At 39.6% G+C, this 25,740-nt stretch overlaps 2 protein-coding genes and 1 long non-coding RNA gene across 3 annotated transcripts in view; 2 read left to right on the top strand and 1 right to left on the bottom strand.

Annotated features, from left to right (window-relative positions):
- Positions 1 to 684: 684 nt before the first annotated feature.
- LOC117593503 lies at positions 685 to 12,844 on the bottom strand. Its single transcript, XR_004574914.1, has 4 exons — positions 12,796 to 12,844; positions 12,530 to 12,622; positions 9,177 to 9,219; positions 685 to 941 (listed from the first exon to the last, which is right to left on the bottom strand). It is a non-coding gene; the product is annotated as an uncharacterized LOC117593503 (long non-coding RNA).
- On the top strand, positions 3,673 to 6,859 carry LOC105019157 (zinc transporter ZIP1). The gene is made up of 5 exons (XM_010885105.4): positions 3,673 to 3,957; positions 4,092 to 4,285; positions 4,644 to 4,795; positions 5,142 to 5,272; positions 5,503 to 6,859. The coding sequence occupies exons 3-5, from the start codon at positions 4,663 to 4,665 to the stop codon at positions 6,187 to 6,189; spliced, it is 951 nt and encodes a 316-aa protein (XP_010883407.1). The 5' UTR covers positions 3,673 to 3,957; positions 4,092 to 4,285; positions 4,644 to 4,662; the 3' UTR covers positions 6,190 to 6,859.
- LOC105019155 (CREB-regulated transcription coactivator 2) overlaps positions 12,384 to 25,740 on the top strand; it is a 25,224-nt gene continuing 11,867 nt past the window's right edge. Inside the window, exons 1-11 of the mRNA XM_010885101.4 lie at positions 12,384 to 12,593; positions 19,084 to 19,185; positions 19,359 to 19,472; positions 19,661 to 19,722; positions 20,689 to 20,757; positions 21,161 to 21,264; positions 21,476 to 21,523; positions 21,651 to 21,777; positions 23,591 to 23,829; positions 24,498 to 24,979; positions 25,087 to 25,549. Coding sequence (XP_010883403.1) covers positions 12,420 to 12,593; positions 19,084 to 19,185; positions 19,359 to 19,472; positions 19,661 to 19,722; positions 20,689 to 20,757; positions 21,161 to 21,264; positions 21,476 to 21,523; positions 21,651 to 21,777; positions 23,591 to 23,829; positions 24,498 to 24,979; positions 25,087 to 25,549 — 1,984 coding nt within the window. The 5' untranslated portion in view covers positions 12,384 to 12,419. The remainder of the gene's footprint in view (positions 12,594 to 19,083; positions 19,186 to 19,358; positions 19,473 to 19,660; positions 19,723 to 20,688; positions 20,758 to 21,160; positions 21,265 to 21,475; positions 21,524 to 21,650; positions 21,778 to 23,590; positions 23,830 to 24,497; positions 24,980 to 25,086; positions 25,550 to 25,740) is intronic.

Here is a 25,740-nt window from a genome sequence, read left to right on the forward strand (position 1 = left end):
TAAGCCAGAGTTTTTCACTAGACTTTTTTTAGGGCCAATATGGCTATTCAAATTTGAGAATTCCGTCCATATTGAACATGTTTTATATAGCCATATAATAGCCTACATTTAAACAGCAATAAAACACAAACTCTATGATCCAACAAATGCTTTTTATTTAAATTAGTCAGCAGAATGAACAGAGCATGTAGGCTACACCGAGGACGGTCTCAATAATTACATAATTGCCTGATCTAAATAAATTGAGTCAGATTGCAATTCATCTTTCTGCACCTAATTTTGATTTCCAAAATATTTTTTCCAATTTATGTCCGTTTCCATAGGAAGCCAGAGCGTTTGACAGCTCTGTGGAAAGTGATATGGGCAGATCATTTACTGCCACTTGTTTGATTCTATATTTCAGTTTTTGCAATGCACCATATGTAGCCTAATTTCGCAACATTATTTAATAAACAAATGCGTTTGAGTCACTTATTTGTCACATCAACGAAGATCGACCGAAGGAAAAGACACTGAAGCGTGCATAAATTATGCAGGATGTCTGCTTTGCCATCGACATTTTGGAGTTGTGTGCAGGAGTTGCTGCCGGAGTGTTCCGGCTTTTGATCTGGCTCCATGCTTAGTCACATGACCAAACATTCAGTAATGTCTGTAAGAACAAGCAAAAGCTCATTGTTTTCTTGGCAACAGATCATATGTGTCACCCAATATTAGGCTATTTAATAATATGCTATTAATCTATTTATTTATTCATTTGACATCTGGCCATTGATATTTTAATCTGCTGGAAAACTTCAACTGATACCGGCAAAAAAACGGCATCTGCCGATTAATTTAAACCCTTGCGCAAGCCTGACACCCCATGAAGGCCATCTCTTCCATACAGCATGGTGGTGGCAGCATCATGCTGTGGGGATGCTTCTCTTCTTGGGCCTGGGACACTTGTGAAGATAGAGGGCAAAATGGATGCAGCAAAGTATATAGAAATCATGGAAGAAAACCTGCATGAGACCTGAGATGATTAATCTTCCAGCAGAACAATGACCCCAAACATACAGCCAAAGACACTGGAGTGGTTTAAAAACAAAACAGTTTATATAAATATAAATATACTCAATGGCTGTAATTGCTGCCAATGGTGTCTCTACCTGATACTGACCAAAAGAGGTGAATACTTATATAATTATTTTCTGTTTTGTATTTGTTCTTCATCTAGAACAATCAGATTTTATATTCACTTTGACATTAAATACTTTTTTTGTGTTGACCAGAGGCAATAACTAATTAATTAAATCCATTGTGATTTCATATTGTAACACTAAATTGTCCAATTCTCTGTAGTTGTGAAATAAAACCAGCGTATCAACAAGTATCATGTAATATACAGTAAACTCTGAAAATATTTGGACAGTGAGATTTTTTTCCTTCTCTATTCCAGCACTTTTGATTAAAAATTATACAATGATTATGGTGTTAAAAGGCATATGTCTAGCTATATTCTAAATTCTAAATTAACAATTTAGAAATTACAACATTTTGTGCATGATCCCTTCAATTGTAGTGTCAAAGGTATTTGTACAGTTGGATTTACAGGTCTTTCTTACTAGGCAGATGTATATTTTTGCATCCTCAGTGCATGCCCAAGAACTCTCTCTATACATTGTCTGTTGCTTGTGTATGACACCATAAAGACCAGAATAATGTCAATGCAAGTAAAGTCTAGTAAATCAGAATAAATGTATCAGAAACAGCCAAAACATCTGGAGGGTCTCATAGAAGATTCACATCTAACCGTATATAAAGCATGCATTAAAATCTTCAAAATTCTGAATTCCAAACCTCTTAGGCCAAAAATATATCACAGCATCAGTATTATATATTGTATATTGTTTTATAGTATAAATAGTATAAAACAATATAATAGTATTTCTCTTTGATATTGTTTTATTATGCTTTATTTTATTGCGATTTACATGATGAAAATGTATCCTATTCTCTGTACAAAAGAATACACAGTATATATAGCCAAAAAAGTCACTCATGTAACTGTTCCTCTTTCTTTTATAAAAAGTAACATTTGTTTAATATCTGACCTGGTATAATTGATTGTGGCATTTGCAATTTCTGCTTTTCAGATTAACACATCGTCAGACCGTTCTGGTAGTAGTTGCAGATTTTTATACACAATGCAAGAGGAGTATGTGAGTTGATTTGAGCATTGGAGAAAGGAGCTACCTTGTAGGTAATGCAATGTCCGTTTAATTAATCAGGCCTAATGTGTAATTCAATGTTTCTTGTATCAAAAGTTCGGAAATGATTTGAGCATGAAAGACTTAAGGAGTTCCTAAACCAAAATAATTTAAACCATGTATTCAATAGTACAAATGCAATATACCAGATATTGAAACTGAGAAATGTTAATGTTCCTTGAAAAATATACCCACTTTCAATTTGATGCCAGCAACACGTTTCAGAAAAGCTGGGAAAGGGGCAACAAAAGATTGGAAATGTTGTGTAATGCTAAAACAAAAACCTGGTGGAACTTCTCAACTAATAATGGTTAATTGGCAACAGGTCAGTAAGATGATTGGGTTTAAATAGAGCATCCCAGAGAAGATGACTATTTCAGAAGTAAAGATGGGGAGGGGTTCGCTGCTCTGTGAAAGACTGTCAAGCTGTAGGCTACTGTAACAGTAGGCTATTTTCTAGGTAGGTACTGCTTTAAATCTGTTAAACAGAATTTTGACCAAACTCGTTTTAATTACTGGTGGGGTGGACAACTTGTTTTTGAAAACTAGTCACTGACTCACAGCACAAGAAAGATTAATTATGGTTGTTAGACTGGGAGTGTATTCCCACTTGAGAAGATGAATACTTCCGGATTCACTGAGCAGCATACGAAGCAGAGGACTCACATCTTTTGTTGTGGAGTTGTTGCACAAGCCATCACGAAAGACGGATGAAATTTAAGTCTAAGAAAACAGATTGCCATCGGATATAAACGAAGTGTCATATAAATAAAAAAAATGAAGAAACACATTGCCCGCAACCTTTTCTCAACTTTTGAGGAACGTGTTGGGTTATAGGCAAACATTGAAATATGTAAACATATAACATTCATGTTTTGAAACGTTGAAGTGCCAGAGAGAGGGTGGGGAATGTTTTTATTATGCGGATAACGACTCGGTAGGTTGTCTATTAAATCTCACAAAACTGGTCTGCACTTTCCTTTCTCTGTGTGTTGTGAAACTGCCACATTTTACTCATCCGTACAACAAAATAAGAGCTATACTGTAGCATTATTGGTAATACAACAATAGCAGCGTTTGGCAAAACGATTAGATTAGATTCAACTTTGTCATTTAAGTAGGCTACAATACAACGAATAGCATCTAATCGGGCAAGTTTGGCTATATTTAGGGAGAACATAAGGAATAACAAGTTGAAGCTGTGTGATGACAAAAAAAGTATACAAAAAATTCCATCCAGATTCAATAAGATCTTGCTGCCAATAAAGGGGATCGGGTAAATATGAAACTGTCCAGCTTCAATTATTTCTCTTTACTTGACTAAATAATATAGCAAGCATATTAGATAAACGGCTTAAAAATTATATGCTCAACCTATATTCTTAAGATATGTAGGTACAGTATATTAGTCGAAAGCTTGTCTCGAATGGATTTATAAGCCACGTCAATTTGTAAGCCGGACAAAATGCCGTGATTTTAGGCTGTCCTAATGCCAAGCGATACCAAAACCGACACTTTATTCGGGAAGTGATGACTCAGATAACACGAACAGCTGTTAGTCAGTAGATTAAAATGAGGCTTGTGCGTTTTCTTTTCGTACGAGTTCATCTTAAATCCTCTTACTCGGTTAGCGGATGTGGTCGAGGATGCAATTGTAAAAAGCCTGGATCACAAGGATCATCGATGGGCCTATGCGGAGTATTCTAGGGTAAAAGTAATTCAACCAACATATTAGGAAATGTAGCCAAACATTAAAACCAAGCATTTATGGAATGTATAATTTACTGACTAGTGCCAATTTTATAATAGGCTATTCATGTTCGTTCACAACTACAATTTCAGCGTTGTTTCGGTTGCTGCTGCCGAAAAGGGAACATGGATCACGCTCACGGATGTTTCTTGTGACGAAGGCTCCTCCCTCGGGCGAAATGCCGTGTTTTAAGGAGACATGCTATTTAATATGTCCCACTTTCTCCACGTGTGCCTGTATTGGCAGCGTACAATGGTTATCCTTTCGTGATCGAATTCGACAAACGGTAAATCATTATTTCTTATTTACGATATATTATGTAAGATTAAGTAGGCAGATATGATAATCAAGTTTAAAATTTAGGCTATAGGTGAAAACTATAATTGTTTAACTTTCTAGCCAGCATAGGGTAATTCCAGTCCAAGTTAAGCGAGCCACAGTCACCTACTGTAGCGGCAACTGATGTATGATCTGCGTTTATTCATATCCACTTCACTAGACACGTTGGCATATTTTCTTCACAAACTTCCTCCACAGTAACCTTATGGAGGGCGTTTGAAAGCTGAGTTCTGTCGGTTTACTTGAGAAGACAAAGTTAGTCTAGAGATGGTGCTCAGATAAAGCTCTTCCGTTGCCCTCTCCAGGCGGTCGTCAAAAGAGCAGATGAACACAGGCGAGGTCCCTGCCCATGAGATGAAGCTGGGAGCTTTGGTTGTTCTTCTGTTCTTCACACTATTATGTGGTTTTGCACCTTTGTGCTTCGTCAGAGGGGCAGGGAGGTGCAGTATATACCCAGGTAAGTGGGGGATTAGATAATTTTTTTTAGAAGTATGACTATAACATATAACTTGTTTTTCTTTCCAATCACAAACCTGTACTTACACGAATCAATATGAAACCCATGATAAAACAATAAGTGGGTTCGACTTCATCCTGCAACTTTGACATCCTGCAACTTTGCACAAAATTAGCACAATTAAATAGATGACCGACCTGCTGACTTTTGTGTATGTGCATGGATGTTGTCAGGATGTGGTCTGACACCTCTTAAACATTAACCTAAAGAGTGGTACAATCTTTCAGTTAAATTGAATGATAGGCCTGCCTATTAGTAATTGAGCTGGGTCTGTTGTATTTCACAGAAACACGTCACAGAATAGTGAGCTTGGTGAGCTGCTTTACTGGAGGAGTGTTCTTAGCTACTTGCCTTCTGGACCTGGTGCCTGACTACCTGAATGGAATCAATGATGCATTTCGAGGCCTGGGCATAATCGTAAGAATCCCCATTAGCTGTTTTCTTTTGTTTCTGCATTTGGTCATGTCATGACATCTGACTAATGTAGGAAAAAAAGTATTTATTCAATTTTATAAATATTTATGTTAAAATGTCATCCATTTCTGTTTAGCTAAAAATACATTAAACATAGCTCAGTTTGCTTCATCTGCTGAATTATAATAAATTGTGTGAGTGATCCTCTTACTTGTCCGCCATATCTCCCCCAGCTTCAGTTCCCTCTACCCGAGTTCATCATTGCCATGGGCTTCTTCTTGGTCTTGGTGCTGGAGCAGATAGTTTTGGCTCTCAAAAGCCAATCGACTAGCCATTCTGAAGTAAGACATCCACTGTTGGTGGACCCTAAAATCCAATCATTTGACAGAGATGGTTGGAGACTCTTACATGGTAGAGAGGACTTAGGGGGAGAGGACACCTGCTTTCATGTGGACTTTAACATCATCCCGGCCATCCGGGCATTCGTTCTTGTCTTTTCATTATCTCTGCATTCTGTTTTTGAGGGCCTGGCTGTGGGGTTACAGCAGCACAGTCATGAAGTGCTGCAGAAATGTGTGGGTTTGCTCCTCCACAAGAGTATAATCTCCTTCAGTCTTGCCCTGAAACTGACCCAAGGTAAGCTGCGGCGGGCCGCCGTTTTGAGTTGCCTTCTGCTCTATGCTATTATGTCCCCACTGGGCATTGTGCTGGGCATTGCCATCAACGACACCAAGTTACCTTCCCAGCACCATCTGGCCAAGTCCACCTTAGAAGGCCTGGCATCGGGCACCTTCATGTATATCACCTTTATGGAGATCCTACCACACGAGCTGAGCTCCCAACAAAACCACATGAACAAGGTGGCCATGTTGCTCTCTGGGTTTGCAGTGGTTACTGGGGTACTATTCATCAAAATGTGAACATCCGGTGGATCAAGCTGTTGGATATCTTTCTTTCAAACACTGACAACTGTTCTGGGACAAAACTAAACATTTTACTAAGTGCTGTGACTACACTAGAAATAATATTTATAATGACTAACTATAATGACTAATAAGAATTAGTAATATGACATGAGAACAAAAGCTACTAAACCCTTATCATTAATTAATGCAAACATGTTTTCTGTATTTTTTTTTTGTGTGTGTTATGTAAAACCTGATGTGGTCAAAGTGACCTGATATAAAACTGGAGAAAATCTGATCAAAGTATAACAGAGTTTGATATTCCAGTATACCTAATATTTTGCTTGCTGTGAAATTTGAGTCGTGAATTGCAAACAGCCTTAACCTGTGATGGCAATTCCATCGATCGACACTCTTAAAGGAGTAAGAACAGAGACAAAAACATAATGTAAACAAAGTATATACAGTTGGCTGATACTTACACAGCCTTAAAGACTTAAAAAGCAAATGGTGTGTTTGCTCCTTGTCAGAGCATGTCACTGTCATATGTTATGAGACTCAAGTAGTCCTCTAACATTCTTAAATGTTTCACTTTTAATTCACGGAAAGGTGCTTTTCTTTGTGACTTTTTACACCAGCGCTTGTTTCTGTACTTTCTTTACTGAATAAAAGTAATCTGAAATAATTTCAGCATGTTGCCTACTTATTCCATACTCCCAATTAAATGTCAGACAACCAGTCTGGCAATGTATTCTGCCACTGTATAATCTGTTTTATATGCAGCACTTCCTTTTTATTTTGAGAACATCAACCAATATTTTGTGAAACAATTGAATGTTTTCTAACTAATATCCATTGTCAAGACCTTGCTCTATCATTGACCTTGCCTTATTCCCCCCAGAAAGACAAGACAATACTAACACCACAGAGAGATAGAGGATGCTGCATGAACTATATATTTTCCTTAACAGTGTCTGAGGACACAGACTGTACCCTGTGAGACCCAATGAGTGCCCCTCCACATGTTGTGTTATGGACTTAATTCATAATTGATTCAGTTTATTTTTTGCCATAAGTCTATACACAATATCCCACAATGACAAACAGACAAACATGTTTATAGAAATATACAATATCTCAAGTACATAGGTTATTAGACTCTTTGCTATGCCTCACCAAATCGAGCGTGGGTGAATCCTGTGTCTTTGATCCTCCCTGATGTCCCTAGAGTCCATCTTTGTCTGTGTAAGGTCACACACTTTACAGTGCATGTCAGAGTAAAAACCAAGCTACATAACCCTAACCAACACACCTTCGAGGGGGTTGAGACCTACAGTATCAGTCAAACATTTTCAAAGCAGCCACACTTTGCCTTGATGACTGCTTTGAACACTTTCCATTCTCTCAACCAACTTTATGAAATAGTCACCTGGAATACTTTTCAACTAACAGGTGTGGTATACAGAAGACCTTTATATCTGTACTTTAATGTCCATATTAAGGCAAGAACAGTTCAAAATAGCGAAGAGAAATTACAGTCAATAATTTTTTCAAGACATGAAGATCAGTCAATCCAGAACAGTTTGAGGACTTGGCTATGATGAAACTGGCTCTTGAGGACCGCCACAGGAAAAGAAGACCCAGAGTTACCTCTGCTGCAGAGGATACGTTCATTATCTGCTTATTTTACATGACAACCACATTTCATTGCTTGTGGAGGCATGCTCTGATCAAGGTAATTTGACAAAAAGCCCAACTATTAAAGACATTTAAATGTAATTGGAAGTGTGCAGAAATGTTTTACTATCTTTTAAATAGATTTTCTTTTAGATTTATTCTATCAAAACTGCAACAGACTCCAAATGCAAATCAAAAGCCTACAATAAAGACTAGACATTGACCGCTCTCTAGTGCATTCAATAACAATGCAAACAAACACACCTGTCTACTTAGAAACAGCTGTGAGGCCCATTTTCCAAATACTTTTGGTACCATGAAACATAAGGACTATGTACAAATTGTGCTACAGTTTATAAATGCTTAATCAGATATGGATGAAGATATGGATCAAATTAAAGTTGTCTCCACTTAACCCCATAGTCATTGTATAATTTTAAATTCAAAGTGCTGAAATACAGGGCCGTATGAACAAAGGTGTCACTGGCTAAATACCTGGAGTTTACCGTAGCATGAATAAAGTATTTAAAGAAAACAATAGTTAATCCAATGCAACAAAGTAGTTCTGAACAAGAAAATAAAACTTTGGCTATGACAACAACAAAAATCACCCATTAAAAACATGGCTAAAATATTTTGTGTACTAAATGTTAATAGTTTCTGGGTCTCTCAGAATTTCCATCATGCAGCCTTAAAGAACAGTGTGTGAAGGAGGCCTCATCACAATCTTTCATTCTGACCTTTGGAATAACTAAAAGGCCAGGATCTGAGGTTCTGACTGGGCACATATCTTAAAAAACATTTCAGACATGCATTTGGGTGCAAGGCCATGTAGGGCTTTAAAAGTCAATAAAGACATTTCAAAATCAATTCTAAAGCTAACATGCAGCCAATGCAGGGACTTTGAAATAGTTTCTGTGTGCTCTGTTTTTAGTCTTTCATAGCACTCAAGCGGCTGCATTGTGAATGTACTAATTTGATCATGTTGTTTTTATCAGGATAATGGCATGCATTAGTCTCTCAGTATTGTCCTGGCAGAGACAGGAATGCATTTTTGCCAATGTTTCATAAGTGTTTCTAACATTAAGAATGCAGGCCTTAAAATTAAGGTTGGAGACAACCATAACACCTACAGCGGCACTCAGAGGTACTCACCTGCCTTGGACCCATGTTTTATTGTGTTACAACATGAAATTGATTTAATTTGATTTAACTTTTGCCATTGATCAACACAAGAATTTCATAATATAGTAAAAATTGCAAATAGCTCTGGATTAATAACAAAAGGAAATCATTTAATTACATAAGTATTTGCTATGCCATACCTGAATGAGCTCTGGAGATTGTCTTTGGCTGAAAAAAGTCCACCTGTGTGCAATCAAAGTGTATATATTATATTTATTAAGAAATTAAGAGAATATGGCTCAACTATGAATCTGTCAAGAATAGGCCGTCCTTTAAACCTGAGTATGCGGACGAGGTGGCCACTATTCAGGAATGCCACCAAGAGGGAGTCTGTGAGAGGGTAAGACCAAGTGGAGGAAGATTCTATGGTTTTATGAGACCAAAACAGAGCTTTTGGGCCTCAATGATAAGCGCTACCTTTGGCGCAAATCTAACACTGCCATCATCCTGAGAACAGCATGCCTACCATGAAGCATTTAAATGGCAGCATAATGCTATGGGGATGCTTCTTTGCATCAGGGCATTTGAAGATGAAACATAAATCCAAAAAGGTACAGAGAAATCCTGAAGGAAAATGTGCTAAGTCTGCAAGAGACCGTTTTAGCCTATTGGGTTAAATCGAAATACTGGGAATGCAAAGGTTTAGTATGTTTCTCTCTTTGGGCCTTTGCACCAATAATCTAAACCTCTGTTTTGTCTTTGTTTAGTTGCAATAAATGTTATGCCATCCATGTAGTTATGTTTCAATGGTGGTACATTAAATCAAGGGGTCGGTAGGGGAAATATAGTATAGCGAAACAGAGATATACAGTTGTGAATCATTAGTGTAGCTTTGAAAATTAACATACAGCTCCAGAAATAAGAGACAACTGCACCTTTTTCTTTCCTTTACAAATTTTTTTGAAAAGGAAGGTTTTGGGTGAGAAACAGAAGGGTTAAAATTAAGAGACCACTGCAAATTGAACGCTTCTGTTCTTCACTCAACCTTCCTTTTCAACATTTATGGAAAGGAAAGAAAAAGTGCAGTGGTCTCTTAATTTAAAAGATTTGTTTAAATTCTTTATACATACATTTTGGGTCCACCCCTTTAAATCTAATTTTCTTGATATGGCATGAGTGGAGAAGGCAGAAGGATAGTCTTATTTAATACAAGCTGATTGTCTTCCATCTACTTACAACTGCTCCGCAATTACTGTTGAACTTTTCATTAAATATCTTTACCAAGTGTTTCCCTCATTAAACTGTTATAAACATCTAAATGACTGACTAGCATTAGGCTACAGTTTCCTCATTGCTGCCAGGAGTTTCAATCTTGGTTTTGTGATATACCAACAGTGCACAGATAAGCAGCCTTTACTGCTAGTGTGCTTAAAAACAAACTGTAAAACACAAACATAACTTCACTAAACAACTGTGCCAACATTCATTTTAACAGGTTTGCTTTGCAATACATTGTAATAAAGCCCTTTAAAAGTTGCCATTTGTAAGATTTACAGCTTACAAAATAAGAACTATTTACTTTACAAATGGTATTGGGAAATATGTTGTTTGAAATGTACTCCAGAAATGGTTTGTTGCTGTTGGTATATTCAAGCTCAGTACATTCTCATCCAAATGATTTTCTCTCATATGGGTTAAGATTACCACCAATGTCACTAACTAATTTATTCAATCACCTATTCAATTTCAGGGACACATACCTCCATTTCACTTATAGCAAAAAAAAATGTTTTGTCAGTAATGGGCATTCATGTCAATTCTTACAATAATGGTACTAAGATCAATACCTTCAGATTGTTAGCAAAGCTTGTGAGACTTTTGCAAAATTACAATTATCCTACTAATGTTTCAGTCCTGAGTCTAAGGAGAGTATTTAAGAGTCTAATACAGGTTTGTAACTTTCTATTTTTTGACAAGACTTCTTCAGAAAACAGCTGCAGATAAGTCTGAACACACGTTTGTAGCACTGGCTTAAAAATCACACACACAAACAGCTAAGACCAGTCTGTTCCCCAGGCTATTTGCCCTTCAGAAGGTAAAGACACAATCATTTAAAGTTCAAAGCACTGAAGAATAACACAGGTTTTAATGACTCTCTTTTCCTGAACTTTTTACTCAGATAAAACACAGCAAACAGAACAATATATGAAATGCAATACATTAATGCATGAAATAGTGATCACAAGTGTCAGATAGAGTAAAAAGAGGTTTATATCACAAACACAGAGCTTTTGACAGCAGAAGTTGAAATGTGAAACCATCTGCATTGTTCTTTTATTATCCACCTGACTGAAGACTGTCATTCGTACTAACAACCATGATACATGGACAATTTGTCCACAGTGATGTTGTACTAGAAGAACCACAATTCAGTGTGTATTAGCCAACCTCATTAAAATATCACACTGAATTATTTTGTCCTGCAAACTATAACCAGCTAGTCAGCTCAATTCCATCCACCCACTTGGATACAGTATTAATAGATCCCCAAGGGAGAGATTGACTACTAGCTGACCGCATGTTCGGTTTCTGTTTGTAATCACAGTTTGTCAATGAACTGCTCTTTGTAAATGGTCCTTTATATGTTCAATTGGTAAACTGCATTTTTTCATATTTTCTTTTCTTGCTATAAACAACAACTACCTGCAGAAAAGTTAAAACAATTTGCTATAAATTGTATATCCTCACTGCAATAAATGTTAGCCAATCTTCAGGGCTTTTCTTTGTTGACATGCAATTTTCTTTAAGGTTCTGTTTTGACTGCAAATGAGATTCGGAATGCACACCACTTATTTGCCTCTACATTTGCGGTGTAAAAGCTGGGGTTCACAGACTGAGCATATGCAAACCTGGTGTAAAGACATACAACCCAGACTGGTCTCAGGCTGTATACGTAAAATATCTAATTTGTAACTTATCATACGTTTGTGTCAATTCCTAATATATGATTTAGTATAGTTTTAGTAGGATTTGTAACAAATGAAATGTTCTACCAAATTCGTAACTTACTATACCCGTAGTTGCGCATTGTAATGTACTGGTGTCACAAATGTACGTATAATATGTTACGTCTTCCAATGAGAACCCTTTGCACAACCTGATGATTACAGTTTTAGTAATCTGTAGTACCGTTTTTTTGTGTATGATACCACAACATTATACAAAACAAATCATACTTTAAAATGTTTTGCGAGAAACGTTCTGAACAACTTTAACGTTGTCTCCCCAAAAATTACAACGTAAAATTGTGCAACCACTTTGGAGCTTGAATGAAAACGTTCTGCGCTAACTGGGAAACGGCCTGGCGCGCTCACTTTCTCCTCCTCCCCTCTTGCCCTCCTACCAATTCAGATCATCCTACTGCGTGAAGTCGTTCGGCAAAGATGTCTGCTACGGGTGCAGGCGGTTGTGGACCCGGACCAGGACCCAGTTCGGGTGCTGGGTCCGGGGCATCGAACCCCCGAAAATTTAGCGAGAAAATTGCTCTACATACCCAACGTCAAGCTGAAGAAACAGCCGCTTTTCAGGAGGTTATGATGGACATCACCTCTACTAGGGTAAGTTGGAGGGGGAGACAGGGGTAGAGCTGGAGGAAAGACAGGGCCGGAGCTTGTCAAAAGAGTCGAGTAAAAATACGAAAATTATAAAAGACTATAGCTAGCTAGACAATAACTAGAACTATTCACTGTTTGCCTACAGTTGTCTCAAAGTAAAGTATGATGCTAGCTTGCATATTTTTTTACTGCATTAAGTACTTACCACATTTACGTTGTGAAGTAGCCTTGCTAACGTTATCCGTACAACGTTGACATGTTGTCACAACATTTCCGAACTGACGTAAGAGTAGCTAACTGGCTGGCTAGCTAGCTAGCGTTAGCTATCTTGCTATTGCTTTGCCTATCACTTGTATTAGGAATTTAAATGGTACTTTTTTCCACTACCTACTTACCGAGCTACATACTGTACTGTAGCATGTCAGAAGTAGAATGCGAACCAGTTGACCTAACTACTAGTGCCAATTTCAAATAAGTTTGCTATTTTTAACGAAATATTGTCGCTAATATTAGGTATGTAGCTAGCTACATAGCTACTGTGTAACTTTTTTTAAATAATATATTTTGCTTTTGTTCCACATTTACCAATCAAATCAGGTAGCCAATGCTAGCACGCACGAATGGTTGATGGTTCGTTAGCTAGCTACTTACCGACAATGCGAGTTTGGTTAGCTTTTTTGCCAGAGACTGCGTCTAGCGAGTAACTGTTGCTGTTGTCAACCAGTATGGCAGTGTAGATGGTAAACGTTGAGTTGACTGTAACCTCCTCCATTATTTTCCCACTTGTTGAGTTGAAAATAATCACGAAATGTGTTGTTATTTAGAACTGCTGACTGGGTAATTCTAAGGAAGTTTCAGACTTCGTGATCACAGTGAATTGAAAATTGAAATGTAATTAAACGTACTACATTTGATAGTTAAAATACATTTGCCGTTAATGTGAAGCACACTTAGAAGTTGGAATATATACAGTATAGGGCAAGGCAGATTCTGTAAAGGGACTCTAATAAATTACGTTGTTGCCAGCCCATTCAAGAGTAGAATTATTACACTGAGGGATTTGGCTAGGGTGAAAGCTGGGAGAGGTAGGAACGTCCTTCTCAAATCAAACAATATACTGTGCCAATTGGTCATGTTGTTTACAAGATATTGGCCAGATACATAGAGCTTATGTTCCATAAAATATTTGATTGGGCAAGTTGTCTTACGCCCAAGAGGAAACCTAGTTCTGATGTATGCAATCCACTTTCACCTGATGCAAAACACACATTTTACAGTGTACGCAGGCTAGATGATAGAACTCTCACTAGGTTATCCCTAACCACTCAACCCAAACTCCTTTATTCTTGGTGACTCCCCTTTGCCATCTTAACCACAGTGCCTTCTGGGAATTCCTTTAAGCCTTGTCTTTTACAACCTCACCATGTAATGCACTTTTTACTGCTTGAGTGTGGGGGCGGTCTGATCAGTCAAATTGCAAGGTAGTGATACTATTACCAGTAAATGGAGTAAAGGATAGCACATTTTATATTATAAATCAAGGGGCATGTACTACAAATTGTGGGGAAAACCTCAGTTAGATGATAAATTACATAACAATCTGATTACTGATAAAATTACAAAGGCTTCTAGAATGAGCTTGCAATACATTTATGTAATGGTATAAATGTCTTTTGAAACAGTAAATAGTTTATATTGAAATGCAGTATATTTTTGTGTTGAATTTGCAAGGCTATAGCTTAGCCTCAAAATATTATAGCTGAAGCAAAAGTATCACCTCATGCTGTCTTTCCAAAGCTTTTTAATGATGATACACCTGGGTCCCCCATGTGGAGGGTAGGTGAGTTACAAGAGCAGTATGCTTCTTTCAAATAACTCCAATGAAAAATTATATTTGGAGTAATAAGGTCATTTTGAGGCAGAAAGGTGGCCTAGATATTTTACTGTTGTTTTCCCGTTTTATACAGCTGTAAAACTATCAATACACTGATAACAAACCCAGTCACAACATTGGTCAGTAGAAAATACTGTGAAACACCATCAGTCTTATGTCTAGCACTATTTAATGTGTGTTTTTAGCGGGAGACATCACTCAACTGAGCATTGCTAGACAATGCTTCATGTTAACAGGATACTTAACATAACTTTCAAATATGAGGTGAACAATAGCTAGACTAGGAGGACTTTGGCTGCTGATAAATCTATGTATGGCATCATTTAGTTGGTATTAGGTTGGCCGACCTCACATTTTTTAAAAAGCAAAGAAAATAGGATTCAACAAGGTCTTCAAGTGGTTTTGGATGTCAGTAGTTAAAATGGATCAGTCATAGTCAAATTGCCTTCAGCACCATTCGCTGTCCACCATATCCGATTATTTTGCCACATCCGCTGCCTCACATTTCAGCACTAAACATCTGTCTGCCTGCTTATTAGTTTTTCATGTCTTGAAGTTAAAATATAACTTTTTCCATATTTAGATAGATAGCTTCGTCCTTCAATGTTTTACAGTTTAGTTTTGAATGTAAATGAATTATTCTTAACATGAGAGGGGGTGAAAACACGTGGAAGTCCTGTTGACGCTTCATTTCAAACTTTAGTGTGACAAAGGTTATTCAAAGAGGATGTCTTCTGGGAATGTGATATTATTGGCATCTCTCCTTGGTTGAAGAATTACTGAGTAATATACTACAAAAGAGCACAGGAGTTCACCTCCCACCCCCTTTATGTCATGACATTCCTAAACCACCTAATTAGTTGGGCCTTTTGTAAATTAGGTGTTGATGGGTAAATATGTAGGACTTTTCAGGGCTTCACATTAACCCTTGTCCACACGTCCAGGACAAGTACAAAAGTAATTGGACAAGGAGAATGTAGACTGCGCTACATTCTCCTTGTCCTACCTCCTGCGATGCATACCTATTTACCACCAATTATGGAGATCACAAATTCAACTGTAAGTTAGCAGCTATTAAGTTTACATTTTGTCACAAGATCTTTGTGTCTGGTGTCTGCCTGCAATTTGCATTCTTAAACTTTCCGAAAGTTTAATATTATTCCTTCACCAAAAACGATGCTGGTTGCGATTTACAGCCACACACGCTATCTGACATATGTTTATTGTGGCTTAAGTAATTCTGTCGTTTGTTTAATAGCTTGGTTTTATTTTAACAGCACGCAGTGACAGCCAGACTGCTGTAGACTACCGGAAAGAGAAGAGGTGAAGTTGACTTTTAGAAGCCTTCCGTGGGAGAATACCCAGGTAGCAGTCAGTTCTGGGTCATATCAGTACAAAGGGGCTGTATGTATATCAGTATGTGGCCCACATCCTTTGTGTTTTGCTGGCCCAATACACGCCTAGATCCCTGGCCCAAATCTGGTGCACATACGGCTCTTATCTTGGGTATCTGGCAGAGTTCTGGCCCACATGCACCAACACCGGCTGGTGATGTACTGATATGGCCCAGAACTTACTGCTACCTTGGCATTTCCTTAAATTAGACTTCATTTCGTGTTTCTCAGTTTCAAATGGGTGTTTATACATGGGATTCAAGCTATATATATGGGATTCAAGCTAGCAAGAGTGACCGATATTCTCCAACGGATGCAAGCGCATTGACTCCGTTACCATGGCAACCTTCTTTTCCGTTATTGTGGCAGCTAACATTTTTTGTTACAAGTTAAGAGTCTCAGCCACAAAAATAAATTTTGCAATATTACCACGTTTCTAGTTACTGGTAATACACAGGCCCGGGACTAGAACATATGTTTATCCTACTTAACAATGTAGAACAGTAACTTCAACGCTAGGGCCGGAAAGCAAATAATCTTAGGCTTAGTGATCACATCACTTAATAAAGCACACCTTCATTGCCTTTGCAGATGAAGACAGGGAAGCTACATTCCTAAAAAGTAATTAGTTAAGTACAGTATTGGGAAGCATCTTACCCATACAATTTGTGTTACCGGGTCTGGTAATACATGGATTATTACACAGCATATTCATGGGTTATGTTTATTTTGTCAGATTTATTTTGGCTGGTAAGAAATTGGTTAGATTTCTTTTTATCTACCTGCCACAGTGGCTGATTGACCAAAACATTGGTTTGAGGCACCATGGTGTTTTCTTACTGTTATATTACATACATGTATACAAAGCCATATGTCCTTGGTGCCCATGCAAATTAAAGCACCTGGTTTAGGTCAAGTGGTTTTGTTATCACAGAAATCCCTTGTCATTATGAGCAGAAAATACTATGTATAATAGTTCCAAAATGTTTTAATTTACCTGGGATTGATTTGAGACAAAGATGAACTGCTTGTTATTTCCGATGCGCAAGTTAATCAAAATACTTAAGTTCTATTTTGGACAAGTATTTTCTGCAATTGGACAAGTAAAAGATTTGACACAGTTGTCTGGAGGACAAGATGCCATAAATCACTATAGGACAAGTGGCCAGAAACGTTAATGTCAAGACTTGATTTTGAACTGTAATAGCACAAAAGGTCCATAGTAAACAGTTTCAGCAGTAAAAGTGAATGATAGTGTTTCACAACATTTGTTCATCAGAAATGTTTTGGGGTTCTTATGAAAGTGCATCCTAAAATGCCCAATATATATTTTTCTCATAGCTGTGGTTGGAAAAGCTGTACCCTCCATTTACTTTGTCCGTGTCACTAAGAAATGTGATTATCTCAGGTCGATTGATGAACAATGACAGACCATGTTTTTACAAATGTGTACCTTATAGGTTTTGCTAATTCTAATGTAACATAACAGCCTTAACACTGGGCTGGACTGAGGTGAACAAAGTCTCTGTCTTTTTCGGTTGGCGAAAGGTCTACACAGATCACTCAATATCTTATCAAGTGAGAACCCAAGCACTTAATAGTAGAGGTAGTCATTATGCCATGTACATCGCTATGAAAAGTCTTTAAAATATAAAAAAAATTGTTTTGTGTGCTATTTCAACCAGCAAAATTGTTTCCCATGAAAATGAGCAACAGTTACAGAAAATGCATGAGCATGATTAAGCATAGAAAATTAGCTCACTTTCAGGGTGTTTCTGTCACAATAAACAATTTTACTAATGATAATATGCCAATTGTCTTCCTAGTACCATTAGTGTTCTGTTAGCCCTGCTGCTAACATTTGTATTTGCTCATATCCAAAGCTCTACCTGTGATTTGGCAGGAATAAACCCATATTGATCTGCATTTCATTGTGGCAGTAAATGGGAAAACACTGGAGCCTTTAATCCTGCAGGGTAGTATGAAACTAATCAGAAGCGGCGATGTTGCTCTGGTTTTTGTTATTGCTTCCAGCTACTTGAGAGGTCATGCTTTCTACATTTGCTCATGTTCCTTCTCACGCCGCTGACGAGACCCAGCGTGCTGACTGTCATTGTTAACAAGGCAAATTCCGGCAGTAGGATTGCTAATTTTTTAGGGCTGTATTTTAGTTCATATAAATGTAGCTATGCTATGTTGAATGCCTCTTGATGAAATCTTATCGAGCTAATGAAAAAAACAAAACAATTCTATCTAATTGAGAGCTTAGCACACACTAATCTATATTAAAATAATTTTTGGCTTTTTAATTGTGGTGGTATTGATAAACTAACATTGTATCTTTTTTATTGTGCTCTCATTGAGCATTATATATTCTTCCTGGATTAGTGTTAAAAGTGACTGTTGACAATACATTTTTGCTCTGTACTGAACCATGACCCTCAAACCGCAATATGTACTTTATCGTTGGCTAGGTGTATAGTTGCCAAACCTCCTTCTCTGGTGTTATCTCTACGTGTAATCTTTAATTTCTCTTTAAATTCTCATGTTTTATCACCCAGCCCTGCTTATAGCCCCAGCCTTGAAAACCAGACTGCTGTGTCATTTTAATGGGACATTTTTTGATGTGTTCCTGAAACGTGACACGGTATCTTATGCTGGTATTGTGGTGATTCATGTTAATCAGTTTCAGAAGGGACGGGAACTGTGAGGACAGATCTAATCTCATGTCTTGTAGACAGCATCTTCAATTCCTCTGCTGTCATAATGATATGTTACAATGCCAATGTCAAATTTGGGGCAAAGCATTATTTCTTCGCAAGCTAGACTTCCATCTAAAACGGTTGTTTAATGACAAATGTGCACCTGTTGTCCTTTTATCATCTGTAGTTATTCTACAATGTGCATACTCTTGGCACCTGTTGTCCTTTTATCTGTATTTATTCTACAGTGATGAATCAAAGATGTTAGTGTGCATAGCACACTGAACCTTCAAGCAATCACTCAAACTGTTAGGCTGTTATCAGTTACGTCAAAATTATAGGAAGAATTGATGTTTTTTAAATATTTTCCCTACTTCACTGATATGACTCCTGACTGTGTTGGCTATAGAGCAATCTAGAAGAGTTGAAAAGGTTTCTTAATGACGGACACAAGTCTTGTAGTTACTCAGGTTTTAAGTCTCCCTCTCTTCTGTGCTGTCCAGATCCAGGCTCAGAAAGTGCGTCTGGCCAGAACCCAGGGTCCATACTACGGGGGCTCCCTTCCCAATGTCAACCAGATCGGCAGGAACCCAGCTGACTTTCAGGTGCGGGTGTGGGTTGACACCGATTTCTCAGCCCTAAAGTCTATGAATATAAGTATGTAGGACACAAATTTAAACCGTGACGTGTTCCTCCCCATTTCCTTGCAACCCTCTGCTCTCCCATTCTTCCTGTTGCCCGGTTCTACTTGTTCCCTCCCTCCTGCACCCGCTATCAGGGTTCATTCCACTCTAACCTGGACTCGAGCCGCTCCACACGACACCATGGTCTAGTAGAGCGGGTTCAGAGGGACAGGCGCTTCGTCTCCCCAGTGCGCCCCTACAGGAGACAAGTATCCTTCACAGTTCCTTGACACCAAATCACAATGTTTGTGGTTAGAGTTTTGCTGTAGCCAAAGTACTACATTTGGTATCATTTCATAAAACTCTATTGGTTGTTCTGACCAAATCCTTAAGCTGTAATTTATTAATTGTGTGTAAGATGAGGTGATTTTGTTGTTGTCTTAACTCTGATGCTCAGATGGACAGTTCTCCATACAACTCAGCCTATCTGTCCCCGCCCCCAGACCCCAGCTGGAGAAGGTAATTATCAGGATCTCAGTTGTAGAGACATGGGTGTCCTCAGGGAAGCCTGTTTAATTTTGATACATCTTGCTAGATTGTTTTTCTGTGCAGCGTTATACTTGGTCTTAAAATAACAATGCATACTAACACCACTGGGATTGAATAACAAGACGCTTCATTTCAGCTTTCCTTAATAGCCCTTACTTCTGAATTTTTTTAATTTCTCCACTTTTTTCTTTTTTCTTCTGGCATACGATTATTCTTACAAAAATGTACTTCAACTTCTGAGAAGAAAGCTCTTTTGCCTTTTTGTCAGCCTTTTTTCTCTGCTACATGGAGAAGGACAGAATGGCTCTTTTCTAAGATGATTTGACTAAAACACATCCGAACCAGTTTACTTCTTATCTGAAAAATAAAGCCATGCTTAGATGACTTAGGAAGTAGCATTGACGCATGATTGGAAAGGATTCTCAAAACCAGCATTTCTCAGCCCCATTTGCTTGGACGCTTTTTGACATGGCCTCCATCAATCAGGTAAATGGAGCTGCTCTTGATTGTATTTGTGGTGGGGTCAGCACAAGTCCATCTGATTCCCTGGATCAGCACTGGGGGCTCGGAAACACTGATAAACTGCCTAGTAAATTCTACTGACAAGAACTAAATGATCGGCTGCAGAGAGTTAAGAAACCTCTTGCATAATATCCACATGGAAATGAACACAAACATGCATGAATGCATGTTGACTCTTGCAAATGCATCCATTGGTGCATAAGAAAAGGCAATAGCACACACGCCCACATAGACGCTCAGTTAACTATACATTATGCGAAGGAAACACTACCTATGGGTGCTGTTGTACAGAATTCTCTCCCTCTTATATCTGCATCTCCTCTGCTCGCCAGTCGTCCCAAGCCTATGCTTTTTCCCCTCTCTTTACATCCTTCTGTGGAGAATAACGGCCATTTTTGTTGTTGCTCACAAAAGGAACTGGTCGGGCAACTTCCCAGGAGACAAAAGCCAGTTGTTTCGCCCCCCCTCCACAGCACTCAACAGGTGAATCCCCTCCCTCAGTCTGTCCTCTTTCTGCCCCCTCCAGGGCATCGACCCGTGTGGGAGACAGTGCCAGTCCCTTAGGCCAGTGCGAGATGTGGTCATTTAAAGCCTCTGCAAGATATTGTATATTGAATGAGTGGATCCTTTTTATATTGTATTACTTCATCTCTAAGTTATATTACAAGTTCTAATATATCATGGATGAAGTTAGCTGGTGACTAGGTAGACGTCGGGTGTGACTGTCATGATGCGGTTACTGAAGGGCTTTGTAGAGAGTCATGGATTGACTTGGATCCAGGGTTCCAGTTCTGGGAGTGTGTTAGTGTGTGCTGATGTGACAGTGGAAACGGGCCCAATGAATTCTTCTCTCTCTCTCCCCCACTAAAATGTTTTGTCTGTCCAGGACCAACTCAGACTCTGCCCTCCACACCAGTGTGATGAACCCCCCTGCGGGAGATGCCTTTAGCGCTGGACACATGCTCACACACCATCAGGGCCGACGGACTGGTGAGGATGCAATAAACACTAAGTCAACAGCATTTGTTTTCAGTAAACAAATGCGAGTGGGAGTTGATTATTGACCAGTTGGATAAGTGTCTGCTGAGTGACTGTATTGTTCTTATTGTTATTGTTGTTGATGTGTGATTGCAGCTGAAGGCTGGAGTCCTCTCAGTTTGCCCCAGCGATTCTGACTGCTTATCTCTCTGTTCTGCTCTAGGTCAGGGTGAAGGAGAGGGGAGAAGTGAGTCTAAAAGTCACACTCGCTGTACGCTGTTCTAATACAGTTCTGTTTCTTTTTTAATGTTACAAATATTCTTGATAACGGGAGACATCCTTCTGATCATAAGACAGTGATTTTCTTTTGTCATTTGTGTTTTGTTTTTACCTCACAGTGTTTCCCTACCCAGTTCCCATCGAGGAGAACGTTCTGGATGAGGGCAAATTGCTCAAGCTCTGGGACTCCAAGAAGTTACCAATGCCGTCGTCTCGACCCAAGTCCTGTGAAGTCCCGGGTATCAAGTAAGTCGGTTGTTCCATGGCACCACAGTGTGACAATTACACTCACTCATGCAACTAAAAGTGTATGTATGCAAAATGTAAAAATAGAGAGTGCCGATTTGCCACCACAGCTAGGATGCTGTGTCATACGGCTAGTACAATGAAACAAAGCGCCCATCTGTTGTCATTGCTCACTTCACCGTCCCCGCTGCTGTAATGGCATGTAATGTAGCTTGCAAAGCCTGGAAGTATATGCAGTTTTTACTCGTTCTATTGCAAAATCTCAAACAAATGTCTCATAAAAATGATCAGACAGGATCTAATCAGCAAGGCTTTGAAATGAACCCAACCCATGTTTTTCTGCGGTTGTCTTAAAAGTTAACATATCGCGATTTCCGGGAAATTCATCTTCAGCATGTTGCTTGCCCTGTCTGGTGTCCACATTTGATCATGAGCTGATATGCAAACCCAGTATCTCCCATGTGCTTTCTGTAGACATGACCTCAGGGCAGCGATTTTACCTGCTACACCAACAAATGTGAACATAGTTCTAACATAGTTGTTATTTGTTTATAAGAGCAGCTGCAAACGGCTACATTTATCAGAGGCCACTCATTCCTCTTTTAGTTTTATGTTCCATAATGTGCCATTAAAGGGCAATTACAAGTGAAAAAATATTTTCCACACCTACTTATTTTTTATATCTGGTTTGACTGAATTATTGAAATTGACTGTAATTTAATTTTTTCTCAGTCAGTATTTGTAATATTAGTAGATAAGAATCTAAACCAAAAAAACCTAACCCAGGAAAAATGCATTTGATAACTGAATTAAATAGAAAATCTAACATTATATAGGGGCCCTCATTTTTCAGGTGTATTGACAGAAAATGTACTGCAGTATTATTTCTTTTAAATAGCTCCCATGCAAAAAATGATTGGGGACCCCTGCATACACCCGGCAGTGTTTTCAGTTCTCTGTTATTGTAAATAGTTGTTGTGGTTAATTGTTGGCACATGGGACAATTAAAACTCTGTCATTTTAATGGTGCTTCTAAACATATTTGTGCATGCCTAGATCTTTCAACTTTGGAGCGTATGTGCTCCTTGTAAAAACATCCAATTAATGTCTTTACCCCGACAACAGAGATTAAGTAAAGGTGTACTCTATTGAATGTGGTCTACCAGTTTGCACAAACTATATTGCGTGGAATGATCTGTTAGAGTGTAGACTCACAGTTACACAAATCGATTGATGTTCTTGCTGCCTGCATAAATCTAATAAAATAGGAAGCTACAATATATCGAGGGAAGTCTTAGCCTTCTACCATGACTAGAATGTGCCCTCTGGAATGATGAGAATCCATTGCAGATTTCTGTTCAACATTTTCTGTTTGTGTAAAAGCCTCTGCTCAATCTCCGTTTGTTCTCTATTTCAAAATCATTTTGAAATGGGATTTTCCTCCTGTGGGTCATACCTAAATCAGCGCAGCCTGGGATGCAGATGGTTGTTTGGCAGGACTTAAAACACCCATGGTCACCTTGTGGCACATTTTCTGTCCTTGCAGGGGTTTGGTGTGGCATGTGGAGTGTGTGTAGTGACCTTTTTTCCTGTAATTCACCAGCCCTCTCCAATCCTGTCTTTCTTTATCCTCTCTTGGACTCTCCTTTCTGTTCTTTTGTTCTCTCTCTCCCCGCCTGTGTCTGGACTCTGGTAATGTGTGAACCAGTCGATCTCTATGCCTCCGAGTTCACCCTGTGTGTCTGGTAAAAACCCACCCTGTTGTCTTGACAAACTTAACTCGAACTACGCTTCTTTTCCACGTCTCCTCCAGTATCTTCCCATCGCCGGACCAGCAGTCCAGCGCCCCTCACGCCCCCTCGGCCCTGAACACCGGGGGCTCCCTGCCTGACCTGTCCAGCCTGCACTTCCCCTCGCCCCTGCCTACCCCACTGGACCCAGACGAGCCAGGCTTCCCCTCGTCTCTGAGCGGGGGCAGCAGCACGGGCAATCTGGCCTCCACCCTCACCCAGCTAGGCATCAACGCCAGCAACGCCTTCCGTCACTCGCCGGGTACAGAGAGGGGCAGTGGGTAGATGGGGTGTCTAGTATTCTGGTCGTGTGTATTGGTTTAGGTTTGTGTGGCGATCATCGGCACCTCCTATTAAATTGTTATTCCTTGTGTTAGTTTGTGCGCTTGTGTGTATTGTAAACAATACAACCCTTTCTGTTTCAGTAAAACTATTTACACTGTGAATCATACTGAGGAATCAAATAGGGGTTAGTGAAAGAGGGAGACATTTATGCGGGTTAGTGAAAGTAAACGGTGAAGTGAAGGGCTGTGCAGCTGTTCTTGTTTGTGTGGATGAAGTTTGTCGGATGCCATCCAGGACTGGAAGCTTTTCTCCACCTCAGTCTTAGATGCATGGCAATAATCTGGATTTCTGTTTTTGTCACCCAGTCTTTTTGTGCTCTGGCACTGGACATGCCAGTTTAAACTGAATTATACCGAAGTCCTACTGGGAATTTGCTGGTTGTTTCTTTTAGAACTTTTAAATTGGTACAAATTAGGGATAGGAGGCAAATGTAGGAAAGAAAACAAGCAGCCTAAAGCTGATGGCATACTTTACATTACATTACTCCTCTCTTGGAAAGTCATTACCACAACCTTTCACACCAGGAATGTGTATTTTATTCATGTATTCATTAACATGTTTGTGCTTTTTTATGTGTATGAACAGGTCTTCTGGCATCTCTTCAGGGCACTCTCAGTAACCCCTCCCTGCAGTCCTCGCTAAGCAACCCCAACATTCAGTCTTCTCTAAGCAGCCACTCCTTCCCCAACTCCCTAAGCTCCACCTCCTTGCACTCATCACTTAGCAACCCTTCCCTGCAGTCCTCCCTCAGCTCCTCCCCCTCCCTCCAGTCTTCTCTGAGCAACCAATCCCTTCACTCCTCCCTCAGCAACTCCTCCCTGAGTGGCCAGTCCCTCCAGTCGGCTGCCAGTAACCCTAGTTACAGTAGTGGTGTTGGGGCTTCTGGCTCGTGCTCCTCCTCCTATTCACCTCTGCTAACTAACCAGGGGCAGTCGCCACTCAGCACGTCACCACGGAGACGAGCTCAGCTCTCCCCTTTGATCCTGCCCTTGGGAGGGGATTCTCGCCGGCACCACACGAAACAGTTCTCCCCAACCATCTCTCCCACCTTGTCCTCCATAACACAGGTATCTAGGTTCTCATTGAACTGTGATGAAATCAGCCAAAAGACTGATGAATGATGATGAATCTAGGAAGGGTTCTATACCCAGTCACTGTGTTTTTCTCCACCTAGGGCGTCCCTCTGGATACCAGCAAACTGTCCATGGACCAAAGGCTCCCTCCCTACCCCTTCAGCCAGCCCCAGCATCCACCAGGTCCCCCAGCATCCCGTCAGCCCCAGCAGGCTTCTCAGGCAGGACAACCGCTCTCCCAGCCATCTGTGGTGCTGCACCAATCAAGCCAGCAACAACAACAGCATCACCAGCAGCTACATCCACAACACCAGCGACATGCCAATGCCCAATCTCAGCTACCATCTCAGCAGGTCCTTCAGCAGCTGCACCTGCAAAACCTTCGCAATGCCCAGAACCAGCAAATGCAGCAGCATAGTGTGTCCGTTAAAACAGAACAACATGGTGAGCAGGGGCAGAACTCGCAGTGCCTACAGACGCAAAGCACATTGTTGACCAAGCAACAACAACAACATCTGCATCAACAACAACAACAACAACAACATCTGCAACAACAACATCCGCATCAACAACAACAACATCCGCATCAACAACAGCAACATCCGCATCAACAACAGCAACATCCGCATCAACAACAGCAACATCCGCATCAACAACAGCAACATCCGCATCAACAACAGCAACATCCGCAGCAACAGCAACATCCGCAGCAACAGCAACATCCGCAGCAACAGCAACATCCGCAGCAACAGCAA

This window comes from Esox lucius, chromosome 20 (assembly GCF_011004845.1).
Source record: "Esox lucius isolate fEsoLuc1 chromosome 20, fEsoLuc1.pri, whole genome shotgun sequence".
Lineage (NCBI taxonomy): Eukaryota > Metazoa > Chordata > Actinopteri > Esociformes > Esocidae > Esox > Esox lucius.

Coding starts and splice junctions, on each gene's coding strand:
- LOC105019157 (XM_010885105.4), top strand. CDS start 4,663: ATGAACACAGGCGAGGTCCCTGCCCATGAGATGAAGCTGGGAGCTTTG. Junction 4,796..5,141: donor GAGGTGCAGTATATACCCAG/GTAAGTGGGGGA, acceptor TGTATTTCACAG/AAACACGTCACAGAATAGTG. Junction 5,273..5,502: donor TTCGAGGCCTGGGCATAATC/GTAAGAATCCCC, acceptor TATCTCCCCCAG/CTTCAGTTCCCTCTACCCGA.